At 68.3% G+C, this 11408-nt stretch overlaps 2 protein-coding genes and 3 non-coding genes across 5 annotated transcripts; 4 read left to right on the forward strand and 1 right to left on the reverse strand.

Moving 5' to 3' along the window:
* The first annotated feature begins 287 nt into the window (after nt 1–287).
* WDR74 (WD repeat domain 74) lies at nt 288–9084 on the forward strand. The gene is given in 18 exon segments (XM_087773134.1): nt 288–351; nt 760–793; nt 1006–1045; nt 1328–1407; nt 2223–2244; nt 2489–2513; nt 2738–3202; nt 3297–3403; nt 3483–3601; nt 3681–3747; nt 3826–3969; nt 6192–6293; nt 6842–6939; nt 7689–7747; nt 7831–7855; nt 7857–7971; nt 8781–8834; nt 8918–9084. Coding segments are annotated over 12 exon segments (1095 nt in total). The 5' UTR covers nt 288–351; nt 760–793; nt 1006–1045; nt 1328–1407; nt 2223–2244; nt 2489–2513; nt 2738–3141; the 3' UTR covers nt 9062–9084.
* Nucleotides 864–936, forward strand: LOC148053629 (small nucleolar RNA SNORD26). Its single transcript, XR_015707938.1, has one exon. It is a non-coding gene; the product is annotated as a small nucleolar RNA SNORD26 (small nucleolar RNA).
* Nucleotides 1831–1963, forward strand: LOC148053630 (small nucleolar RNA SNORD22). Its single transcript, XR_015707945.1, has one exon. It is a non-coding gene; the product is annotated as a small nucleolar RNA SNORD22 (small nucleolar RNA).
* LOC148053631 (small nucleolar RNA SNORD31) lies at nt 2585–2652 on the forward strand. The gene has a single exon (XR_015707944.1). It is a non-coding gene; the product is annotated as a small nucleolar RNA SNORD31 (small nucleolar RNA).
* Nucleotides 9085–9173: 89 nt separating the features above from the next.
* LOC148053632 (ubiquitin-like FUBI-ribosomal protein eS30 fusion protein) lies at nt 9174–11293 on the reverse strand. The gene is made up of 5 exons (XM_087773131.1): nt 11219–11293; nt 10421–10502; nt 10190–10337; nt 10031–10086; nt 9174–9914 (listed from the first exon to the last, which is right to left on the reverse strand). The coding sequence occupies exons 2-5, from the start codon at nt 10493–10495 to the stop codon at nt 9789–9791; spliced, it is 405 nt and encodes a 134-aa protein (XP_087629257.1). The 5' UTR covers nt 10496–10502; nt 11219–11293; the 3' UTR covers nt 9174–9788.
* Nucleotides 11294–11408: the final 115 nt, after the last annotated feature.

Raw genomic sequence — 11408 nt, forward strand, 5'->3', positions numbered from 1 at the left:
TTGTCCCCTTTCTCCTCAGAGCGCGGCTCCCCTCAGGAGCGGCGGCGGCGGCGAGGGGGGGCTGCCCCCACCCCCAGCACCCGCGGGGTCGGGGGGGGGCCCCCAACCCCCCCCCGGGTCGCCCCGCAACACCCTCAGGTCGCCACGAAGCCACCTCAGGTCGCCACCACGCGGTCGCCACCGCGCAAACACCACCCCCTCCCCCCATCGCCTCACGGCGCCATTTTCCCGCCTCTCTCTCCTCGGCCACGCCCCCCTCCCAGCATCGCCCCGCCTCCCTCCCCCGCGGCCTATTTAAGCGCGCGGGCGGGGGCGCGGCGGCCATTTTGTCGTTGCCGCGGCGGCGAACGGGTGAGGGGACGGGGCCGCTCCGCCGCTTCTCTTTCTCGGCTGCGGGGGGTGGCGGGGGGGGGGTCGGGGCCTGCGCCGCGGGGGCGGGGGGTGAGGCGCTCCCGGCGGCCGCCGCCTCCTTCCCTGAGGCGCTGGGGTTCGACCGCGTCTCCCCGCGGCGGGGTTTCCCTCAGGCAGCCGCCATTTTGTTGCCTCCCTGAGGGCTCCTCGCTGCCCAGGCCCCCGGGGGGGGGTTGGTGGTGGTGGTGGGGGGGGCCCGTTCGGTGATGAGTCCGTTCACAGACCTGAGCTGACCGCGGGGTGAAGGCTGCAAGCGTCTCTGAGGAGAAAGGGGCTCGGCCGCGCCTCCTCCCCCGCCCTCTCCGCCCTCGCTGCGCTCCTAACGCTCCGCTTTTCTGCCTTTTTCAGGTTTTTACTTCGCAAAATGCCTCCCCGCCCGGAGGTGAGTGCTCAGCCCGCCCCGCGCTTTATTTAATCTCGTATAAAATAACGAGATGGGGTCGTTTGAGGGGCTGCCGGGATGATCCCACCGAACTCTCTCTTGCCGACAGCCCGATGGAGAAACCTCAAGGGGCTCTGAGCGGCCTCGCTTCCTCCCTTTTCTTCCCAATATCCCTGTTTTAATTAATAATTGTTCTTATTTGCGCTTCGCAGATGCGGAACCGCTCGCCCCCGGCTCCCCGCTGCCTCTCAGGTGAGCCCAGGGCGCTTTAAAAGGGGGGGGAAACCCCCTTTTCCCCCCAAAAAAAATCCCGTGTCCGCGCCCCCCGTGGGGACCCCAAACCTCCCCTCCCCCCCCCTCCCCAATTTCGGGGTTTTTCCCCCCAAAAGCGGCCGTTCGCTGATGACGTCAGACAAGCATATGGCTGATCGCCCTGATGCCACCCAGCGCTGAGAACGGCCGGGGGGGGGGGGGGGAGGGGGAGGGGAATCCCCTCATTAGCGACTGCTCGTTAACACTAATGAATGCTCGCAGGGGGCGGGGCCTGAGGGAGGCCGAGCCCTGAAACCCTGTGGATTCACCCCAAAACCACTCCGGGAGCTTTGCCCACGCGGGTAAGCCCCTCCCCCTCCCCTGGTGTGTCCCGTCCCCTCCCCCCCGGTGTGTCCCCTCCCCCTCCCCCTCGGTGTGTCCCCTCCCCCCCCCCGTGTGTCCCTTGCCCTTCCCCCCCGGTGTGTCCCCTCCCCCCCCCCCCCCCGTGTGTCCCCTCCCCTCCCCCCCGTCGCTTCCCCTCCCCCCAATGCGCGTCCCCTCCCCCACGCCTGCCCCCTCCCCCCGCCGAAGCGATGACACCCCGGGCTGGAGGACGCTGGTCCCATGGCAGCACCGAAGTTACCAAAGCCCTGATCGGACGGGGGCCCCTCCCCCACCCCCCTTCCCCCACCCCCCGCGTGCCGCCCCTCCCCCACTGACCTCCCCCCCCTCTTTTTTTTCCTCTCTTTTCAGCCCTTTTTGGGGGTGGTGGGGGGAGGGGAGGCCCCCGGTGAGGAAACCCTCGCGCGTCTGAGCCCCCCCTCCCCCACCAGAACCTGCCAAAGGTTGAACCCACTGGTGCCCGCGGGGGGGGAGGAAGAGGAGGACGCCGCGTCCTGATTGGACGGTCTGAGGGGGCCGGGGGAGGGGCTTGGTGCCATGGGTGGGGACAAACCCCGCCCCTCCGGGATGAATTTGGGGTCTCGGGGGGGGGCGGGGTTTGTCCCGGGGGGGTGGGGTTTTGGGGTGTCCCCCCCCCCGTGGGCGTGATGACGTCAGAATCTCGTTCGGCTGAGCCCTGTGCTGAGCACCCAGCGGCTGACCCCGGGGGGCGGCCCCGCCCCCCCTCATTAACCCCTCCTCTAACCACGCCCCCTTCGTTATCTTCCCCTCACAGCCTGACACCCGCGGGGGCGGAGGTATGTGAATGAGGCGGCGGTGCGTCACTGATGATGTCACACCCCCCCGATTTTAGTGATGAGGTCACCTAGCTCACTTTGATCTGCCCTGAAAACGCCCGAACGCCTGAAAAATTGGGGGGGCGTGGCCGCGGGTGGGTGTGGTCGGTGGGTGGGGTTTGGGGGCGGGCGGGGTTTCTGCGGGGGCGTGGTCGGGGTGGACACACCCCAACCCCCCCCACCATTGGCTTTGTTCTTCCCGCAGGTCGGTGGAGGGAGGGGGCGTGGAGGTGAGTGGGCTCTGGGCGGGGCTCTGATGTGGGGGCGTGGTCGTGACGTGGGGGGCGTGGTCCCCCCCCAAACTGCTGATGATGAGGCGATACCGCCCCAGGCTGAACCCCCTGAGTGATTGGTTCCCCCTGAGGCACCCGCGGGGGGGGCGTGGCCGCGGGGGCGTGGTCACGGGTGGGCGTGGTCCCTCCCACTCACACCCCCCCTCCTTCCCCCCCCCCAGCGCCCGCCGGAGGAAAGCGAGGAGACAAAAAGAAGTGGAAAATGATGAAAAATGACAATAAAAATCCGTGTTTTGCCTAAAAACCCCGCGTTTGTGGTCACTGGGGGCGGGGCGGAGCCGCGGTGGGCGTGTCCTCGCCGAAGCCGCGCCCATTCCACGCGTTCTGCGCCGCTGATGGCTCGGAGGGGGCGTGGCCGCGCTGATCCCCGCCCCAGTGGGCGTGGTTCCCGCCCCCCGGAGTGGGCGTGGTTCTCGCCCACAGCGGGAGGGGCGGAGCCGCGGAACGATCGTGCACTTCCGGCGGTGCCTCATTTCAAGGTTCCGGCCGGGAACGCGGAACGGCGTCGCCGCGGTCTCAGCGCCGACCCGGAGCGCGGCGGAAGGGAACCGGGACCGCGCACAAGATGGCGGCGCCCACGCGTCGGACTCACGTCTGGGTCGGGGCCGAGACCGGAGCGCTCAAAGGTGGGGGGGGGGTGGGGGGCGCGGCGGCACCGGGGGGAGGGGCGGCACCGGGGGGGTCCCCGGTAAACGGTTCCCCCCCCCCCCCCCCCCCCAGCCGTGAACCTGCGGACGCAACGGGCGACGAACTCCGCGACCGGCGCGGGGCTGAGCCGCAGCGGAGCCGTCTGCGCCCTCAGCTGGGGGGACCCCGAGGAGAAACAGGTGAGGGGCCCCTCCCCCACCCCCTCCCCCCGCGCCCCTCCCCCACCCCCCTGACGCCCCCTCCCCCCCCCCCCGCCAGGTGCTGACCGGTTGCCTCGATCGCTGCGTCAAAGTCTTCGACACGGAGCGGGGGGAATTCACGGCGTCGCGGTTTTGCCCCGGGGGGGAGGGGCCGTTCTGCGGCCTGGCGCCGCTCGGCAGGGACCGGGGGGGGGGAGAGGGGGGAGGGGGGGAGGGGCGCCCACCCCCCTCCCCCACCCACACCCCTCCCCCCCCCCAGCTCCATCATCACCTGCGTGGAATCCGGACTCCTCAAGGTCTGGCGTGAGGACGGCACCGCCAACGTGAGGTTTGGGGGGGTGGGGGTGGGGTGGGGGTGCACCCCTCCCCCCACCCCGTGACCCCCTCCCCTCCCCCCACAGGTGGAGCTGGAGGTGGGGGCGGGGCTGTGCCGGATGCGCCAGGACCCGCGGCGGCCGCAGCGCGTGGGGACGGGGGGGAGGGGCGCGACGCTGCGCCTCTGGGACCTGCAGCGCCCGCGGCAGCCGCTCTTCCGCGCCAAGAACGTGAGTGCGGCCCCCAGTGTCCCCAAAGTGTCCCCAAAATGGCCCCAAGTGGCCCCAGAATGGCCCCGAGTGTCCCCAGATGTCCCCAAAGTGTCCCCAAATGGCCCAAAAGTGTCCCCAAATGGCCCCAAATGGCCCCAGAATGGCCCCAAGTGTCCCCAGATGTCCCCAAATGGCCCCAAAGTGTCCCAAAATGGCCCCAAATGGCCCCAAGTGTCCCCAAAATGGCCTCAAATGTCCCCAAAGTGTCCCCAAGTGGCCCAAAATGGCCCCAAGTGTCCCCAGATGGCCCCAAAATGGCCCCAAAATGGCCCCCAAAGGCTCCAAAATGGCCCCAAAGTGTCCCCGGGTGGCCCCCAGTGTCCCCAAAGTGTCCGCAAATGCCCCCAAGTGTCCCCAAAGTGTCCCCAAATGCCCCCAAGTGTCCCCAACGTGTCCCCAAATGGCCCCAAAGTGTCCCCAAATGGCTCCAAAATGGCCCCAAATGGCCCCAAAATGGCCTCAAATGTCCCCAAAGTGTCCCCAAGTATCCCCAAATGGCCCCAAAATGGCCCCAAGTGTCCCCAAATGGCTCCAAAATGGCCCCCAAAGGCTCCAAAATGGCCCCAAAGTGTCCCCGGGTGGCCCCCAGTGTCCCCAAGTGTCCCCAAAGTGTCCCCAAATGGCCCCAAATGGCCCCAGAATGGCCCCGAGTGTCCCCAAAGTGTCCCCAGATGGCCCCAAAATGGCCTCCAAAGGCTCCAAAATGGCCCCAAATTGTCCCCGGGTGGCCCCCAGTGTCCCCAAAATGGCCCCAAATGCCCCAAATGGCCCCAAGTGTCCCCAAAGTGTCCCCAGATGGCCCCAAAATGGCCCCCAAAGGCTCCAAAATGGCCCCAAATTGTCCCCGGGTGGCCCCAAGTGTCCCCAGATGTCACCAAAATGTCCCCAAATGGCCCCCAAAGGCACCAAAATGGCCCCAAATCACCCCAGAATGACCCCAAGTGTCCCCAGATGTCCCCAAAATGGCCCCAGTGTCCTCAGGTGTCCCCAAATTGTCCCCCAAGTGGCCCCAAAGTGGCCCCAACAGGCCCAAAATGGCTCCAAATTGTCCCCCAAATGCCCCCAGTGTCCTCAGGTGTCCCCAAATGCCCCCAAAATGTCCCCAAATGTCACCCGAGTGTCCGCAGATGTCCCCCAAAGTCACCAAAGTGTCCCCAAAATGGCTCCAAATTGTCCCCGGACGGCCCCCAAATGCCCCCAGTGTCCTCAGGTGTCCCCAAATTGGCCCCAAGTGTCCCCAAATTGGCCCCAAAAGTCACCAGAGTGTCCCCAAAATGGCCCCAAGTGTCCCCAAATGTCCCTAAATTATCCCCGAATGCCCCCGAATTTCCCCAAAATTGTCCCCAAATGTCCCAAGAGTCACACAAATTGTCCCCAAAGTTCCCAAAACGGTCCCCAAATGTCCCCCAGAGTCCCCATTCGTCCCCCAGTGATCCCATAAGGTCCCCAAATGTCCCCAAATGACCCCCAGTTGTCCCCCGAACGCCCCATAACGTCCCCAGATTTCCCAAAATGTCCCCAGTTGTCCCATAATGTCCCCAAATGTCCCCAAACGTCCCCAAAACGCCCCATAATGCCCCCAGTTGTCCCCCAATTGTCCCAAAATGTCCCCAAAACACCCCATAATGTCCCCAGTTGTCCCAAAATGTCCCCAATTGGCCCCAAATGTCCCCAAAAGACCCCGTAATGTCCCTAGATTTCCAAATATGTCCCCAGTTGTCCCATAATGTCCCCAAACGCCCCCAAATGTCCCATAACAACCCCATAATGTCCCCAAAGCGCCCCATAATGTCCCCAAAATGTCCCCAAACATCCCCAAAACGCCCCATAATGTCCCCAAAATGTCCCATAATGTCCCCAAAACACCCCATAATGTCCCCAGTTGTCCCAAAATGTCCCCAATTGGCCCCAGTTGTCCCCCAAATGTCCCATAACGTCCCCAGGTTTCCCAAAATGTCTCCGGTTGTCCCATAACGACCCCAAAATGTCCCCAAACGTCCCCAAAACACCCCATAATGTCCCCAAAACGCCCCATAATGTCCCCAATTGTCCCCCAAATGTCCCTAAACGTCCCCAGAACGTCCCCAGGTTTCCCGAAATGTCCCCAGTTGTCCCATAACGACCCCAAAATGTCCCCAGTTGTCCCCACTCGCCCCCAGCGTCCCCTGTCCCCGCCGCAGGTGCGGAACGATTGGCTCGACCTCCACGTCCCCATCTGGGACCGCGACCTCCAGTTCCTGCCCGGCTCCGACCGCGTCGTCACCTGCACCGGCCACCGCCAGGTGGGGACACGGCGGGGGGGGGACACGGGGGGGCGGGGGGACGCACAGGGGATGGGGGGGATGGGGGGGACACGGGGGGGATGGGGACACTGGGCGGGGGGGACACACAGGGGATGGGGGGGACACGGGACGGGGGGACACGGGGGGACGGGTGGGACACGGGGGGATGGGGGGGACAGGGGGGATGGGGGGACACGGGGGACAGGGGGACACAGAGGGGACGGGGGGACACATGGGACGGGACACATGGGATGGGGGGACAGGGGGACACGGGGGGATGGGGGGACAGGGGGGATGGGGGGACACGGGGGACACAGGGGGACACGGGGACGGGGACACGGGGGGACGCACAGGGGACGGGGGGAACACGGGGGGGATGGGGACACTGGGGGGGACGGGGGGGATGGGGGGACACGGGGGGACACACAGGGGACGGGGGGATGGGGGGACGGGGGGGATGGGGAGACACGGGGGGGGATGGGGAGGGATGGGGCGGACGGGGGACACGGGGGGGGGACATGGGGACACGGTGTCACCCCCCCCCCCAGGTCCGCGTCTACGACCCCCCGTCCCCCCAGCGGCGCCCGGTGATGGAGACGACGTTTGGGGAGGCCCCGCTCACCGCCATCGCTGTCGGGCCCGGGGACTAGTTAGTGCCGGGGGCTGGTGGCCCCGGGGGGGGGGGGCTACGGGGGCTGGGGGCCATAGCGGGAGGCTACTGGGCACTGGTGGCCACAGGGGGGAGGGCTGGTGGCCATAGCAGGGGGCTACTGGGGGCTGGGGGACTGGTGGCCCCAGGGGAGAGAGCTGGTGGCCACAGAGGGGAGGGCTGGTGGCCATAGCAGGGGGCTACTGGGGGCTGGGGGACTGCTGGCCCCAGGGGAGAGGGCTGGTGGCCAACAGCGGGGGAGAGCTGGTGGCCATAGCAGGGGGCTACAGGGGCTGGTGGCCCATGGGGGAGAGCTGGTGGCCATAGGAGGGGGCTACGGGGGCTGGTGGCCCATGGGGGAGGGCTGGTGGCCCCCGTGGGGGGCTATGGGTGCTGGTGGCCCCGGGGGGGGTGTGGGGTGTGGCCCCAGGGGGGAGCTACAGGTGCTGGTGGCCCATAGGGGAGGCTGGTGGCCCCATGGAGGGCTATGGGTGCTGGTGGCCCGTGGGGGAGGGCTGGTGGCCCCATGGCGGGGGCTACGGGGTCACCCAGGGGCTGCAGGGTGCCCTGAGAGGGGCTGCAAAGTGCTCCCGGGGGGGGGGCTACAGGGTGGCCCAGGGGGCAACCGAGGGGTGGTGGTGGGCAACCTGGGGGGCTGTGGGGTGGCCCCGGAGGGCTACAAGGTGACTGGGGGGGGGGGTTGGGGGGTGTCCGTCCCCCCCCCTCACCCCGCCCCCCCCCCCCCCCCGCTCGGTGGCCGGGGGCAACGCCCGGGGGGACCTGGCCCTGCTGGACCTGCGCCAAGGTGAGGGGCTGGGGGAGGGGGGCGGGGGGGGGGGAGGGGCAGGCGGCTGCCCCCCCCCCCCCTGACCTGCGCCCCTCCCCCAGGGCGGGTGCTGCGGTGCCTGCGGGGGCGCGGGCAGCGTGCGGGGGCTGCAGGCCCACCCCCGCCGCCCCCTCCTCGCCTCCTGCGGCCTCGACCGCTGCCTCCGCCTCCACCACCTGGGAGACCCCCGCCCCCGCCACAAGGTGGGAGCCCCCCGACCCCCCCCCATCCCCCTCAGACCCCCCCAAACCCCCTATGAACCCCCCACCCCCCCCAAACCCCCTATGTAAGACCCCCTCAAACTCCCCCAAGCCCCCTAAGAAACCCCCCAGACCCCCCCAAATCCCTCTTGAGACCCCCCCAAATCCCTCTCAGACCCCCCCAACCCCCCTAAGAACCCCCCAGCCCCCTTCAGACTCCCCCCAAATCCCCTCAAAGCTCCTAAGAAGCCCCCCAGCCCCCCCCCCATCCCTCTGCGACCCCCCCCCCAATCCTGTCAGATCCCCCCAAATCCCTCTCACCCCCCCAACCCTGAGACCCCCCCCAAGCCCCTACGGCCCCCCCAAATCTTCTCAGATCCCCCCCAGACCCCTCAAACCCCTTCAGAGCTCCTAAGAAGCCCCCCAAATCCCTGACAGACCCCCCCAAATCCTCCAGACCCCCCCCAAATCCCTCTCAGACCCCCCCAACCCCCCCAAGAACCCCCCAGCCCCCCTCAGACTCCCCCCAAAGCTCCTAAGCAGCCCCCCAGACCCCCCCCATCCCTCTAAGAGCCCCCCAAACCCCCTGAGACCCCCCAAATCCCTCTCAGACCCCCCCAAGAACCCCCCAGCCCCCTCAGACTCCCCCCAAAGCTCCTAAGAAGCCCCCCAAATCCCTGACAGACCCCCCCCCCCCAAATCCTTCTCGCACCCCCCAAGCCCCCTAAGAAGCCCCCCAGCCCCCCAAACCCCCTCAAACTCCCCCTGAGACCCCCCCCCCCCCCCCCCAATGCCACCCTTCGCCCCCCCAGGTCTACCTCAAGTCCCGCCTCAGCTGCCTGCTGCTGAGCAGCCACGACTGGGAGGTGAGCGCCCGCTTTTTTTTGGGGGGTGAGGGGTCCCCATCTTCTCCCCCCCCCCCACTCCCACCCTTTCTGACCCCCCCCAGGCCGAGGAGGAGGAGGAGGAGCCCCGGGCAGGGCTGAAGGAGGAGGAGGAGGGGGGGGATGCGCTGTGGGACGCCATGGAGACCGTGCCCACCCCCCCCGCCCCGGCAAAACGGGCCAAGAAACGGAAGATTTTGGGGCTCTGAGCCCTCTGCACCCCCATTGATTTGGGGGGGGGGGGTTCAGGGTTGGGCAGAGCCCCCCTGACCCCCCCCCCCCCTTCCCCGTTTTGGGGTAAATAAGCGCGATTTCACTGCGTTGCCCATAAATGTTGCTTTTTGAGAGAACAAAATGGCGGCCGCGCCGCCTCCCTCTCGCTTCGGCTCTTTTCGGCTCCGCTCGGAAGCGTTCGGCCTCGCCCCGCTTCGGCTGTGTCCGTCACCGCTCGGCCCCGCTTCGCTCTTTCCGTCCCGCCCCTTCGGCTCTGTCCGTCACCGCTGGGCCCCGCCCCGCCCCTTCGGCCCCGCTTCGGCTCTTTTCCGCCCCGCCCTTCGGCTCTGTCCGCCACCGCTTGGCCCCCCCCTCCCCGCTTCGGCTCTTTCCGGCAGCGCTCGGCCATTTCCGCCCCCCCCCCCCCATACACCCCCATTCTCCAGCCAACGCCGCGCCGCTCCCCTCATTCCCCCCTCTAATTAACGCTAATTAACGCTAATCCCCCCCAACCAGCGCTCCCCGCCCCCCGCCGACCCCGCCTTGCCCCCCTCGGCGGCCGCTTTCCCCCCAACCTCCCCCAACCCCCCAAAACCTCTTAAAAACCCTCACAAAAACCCGGACGAAAGCCTAAAAACGCCCCCAAAAAGCCCCCAAAAGCCCAAAAAGCGGCGAACCGGCCCCAATTCCGCCGCCGTTTTACTGGGGCGGGGGGGGGGGGGCTCAGGAGTTGGCGTTGGGCCCCTTCTTCTTGCCGAAGCCGGGGACGACGTTGACGAAGCGGCGGTTGTACTGCATGCGCCGCTTGGCTCGCCCCGTCTTCTTCTTCTTCTTCTCCTGCTTGGCCACCTGCGGCGGGGGAGGGGGGGAGGGGGGGTCGGGGAGGGGGCCCCAAAACCGAGGGGGGGGCCCCCCCCAAAGCGAGGGGGACCCCAAAAGCTCCCCCCCCCCCCCGCAGCGCTCACCTTGGGGGTCTGGCCCCTGACTTTGCCGGCGCGGGCGAGGGAGCCGTGGACTTTCCCTGCGGGAAATGGAAGGGGGGGGGGGGGCGACGTTAGGCTAACGAGCGCCCCGTTAACGAGCGCCCCGTTAATTAGCAACCCCCCCCCCCCCCAAAAACGTACCCCCCAGGAGGCGGGTGGTGAGGTCCAGCGTGGCGAATTCGGGGAGGGGGCTCTGCCCCAGCACGGCGTCGTCGGGGAGGGGGGTCCCGGCGAAGAGCAGGATTTGGTCCTCGGGGCGGGGGGCGCCCGCCAGCGCCGCCACCTTCGCCTGGGGGGGGAGGGGGCGGGGAGGTGAGGGGGGGGCGAGCACCCCGAAAAGGGGCTGAATTGGAGGGGGTGGGGGGGGCTGACCTTGATTTGGGCGACGGTGGCGGCGGCGGGGACCTCGATGGCGTGGAGGGAGTGGGCGCGGATGAAGAGCTGCATGGTGGCGCTGGGGGGGGGGGGGGGCGCGGGGGGGGGGGTTGGGGGTGCCCCCCACCAAAAAAGGGAGGGTCTCAGGGTGGAGGGGAAGGACTGCGGCCTTGGAGACCCTTCCCAGCCCCCCAAAACCCTCCAGAGGCCCCCCAAAGCCTCCCAGCCCCCCAAATTCCCCCTCCCCCCAGGTGTCTCCCCCCCCAAGCCTCTTCAGGGCCCCCCAAATCTCTCCAGCACCCCCAAATCCCCCCCAACCCCAAATCCCCTCAGGACCCCCCCCCAACCCCCCCCCCCCCCAGCCCCCCTAAATCCCCTCAGGACCCCCCCCAAATCCTCTCAGAGCCACACCAGCCTCTCCCACAAATCCCCCCCAAAGCCCCTCAGGGCCCCCCAAACCCTCCCAACCCCCACATCCCCTCAGGGCCCCCCCCAAACCCCCTAATCCCCCCCAAATCCCTTCAGGCCCCCCGAAATCCCCTCAGGGCCCCCTAAACCCTCCCTACCCCCCCCCCCAAATCCCCTCAAAGCCCCCCCAAACCCTCTCCCAAAGCCCCTAATCCCCCCCAAATCCCCTCAGAGCCGCCCTGAACCCTCCCAACCCCCCCCCAAACCCCTCAGGGCCCCCCAGAACCCCCCCAATCGCCTCAGGGCCCCCCAAATCCCCTCAGAGCCGCCCTGAACCCTCCCAACCCCCCCCAAATCCCCTCAGCCCCCCCCGGGCCGCGGCCTCACCTCAGCGTCTCCTCACCAGACGAGAAGGCACCGCGGAAAGGGCGGCTACGCGCATGCGCCGGGGCGTGGCGGCGGCGCGCTTGCGTCACGTCCGTGCGTGCGTGCGTCCCGCCGCCGCGGAGCTTCCAAGATGGCGGCGGTGCTGGGCAACGGGGCGGTCGCCATGGCAACGCAACGAGGGGGCGTAGCC

Source organism: Nipponia nippon, unplaced genomic scaffold (genome assembly GCF_047370975.1).
Source record: "Nipponia nippon isolate SJK-2023a ecotype South Korea unplaced genomic scaffold, ASM4737097v1 scaffold_38, whole genome shotgun sequence".
NCBI lineage: Eukaryota > Metazoa > Chordata > Aves > Pelecaniformes > Threskiornithidae > Nipponia > Nipponia nippon.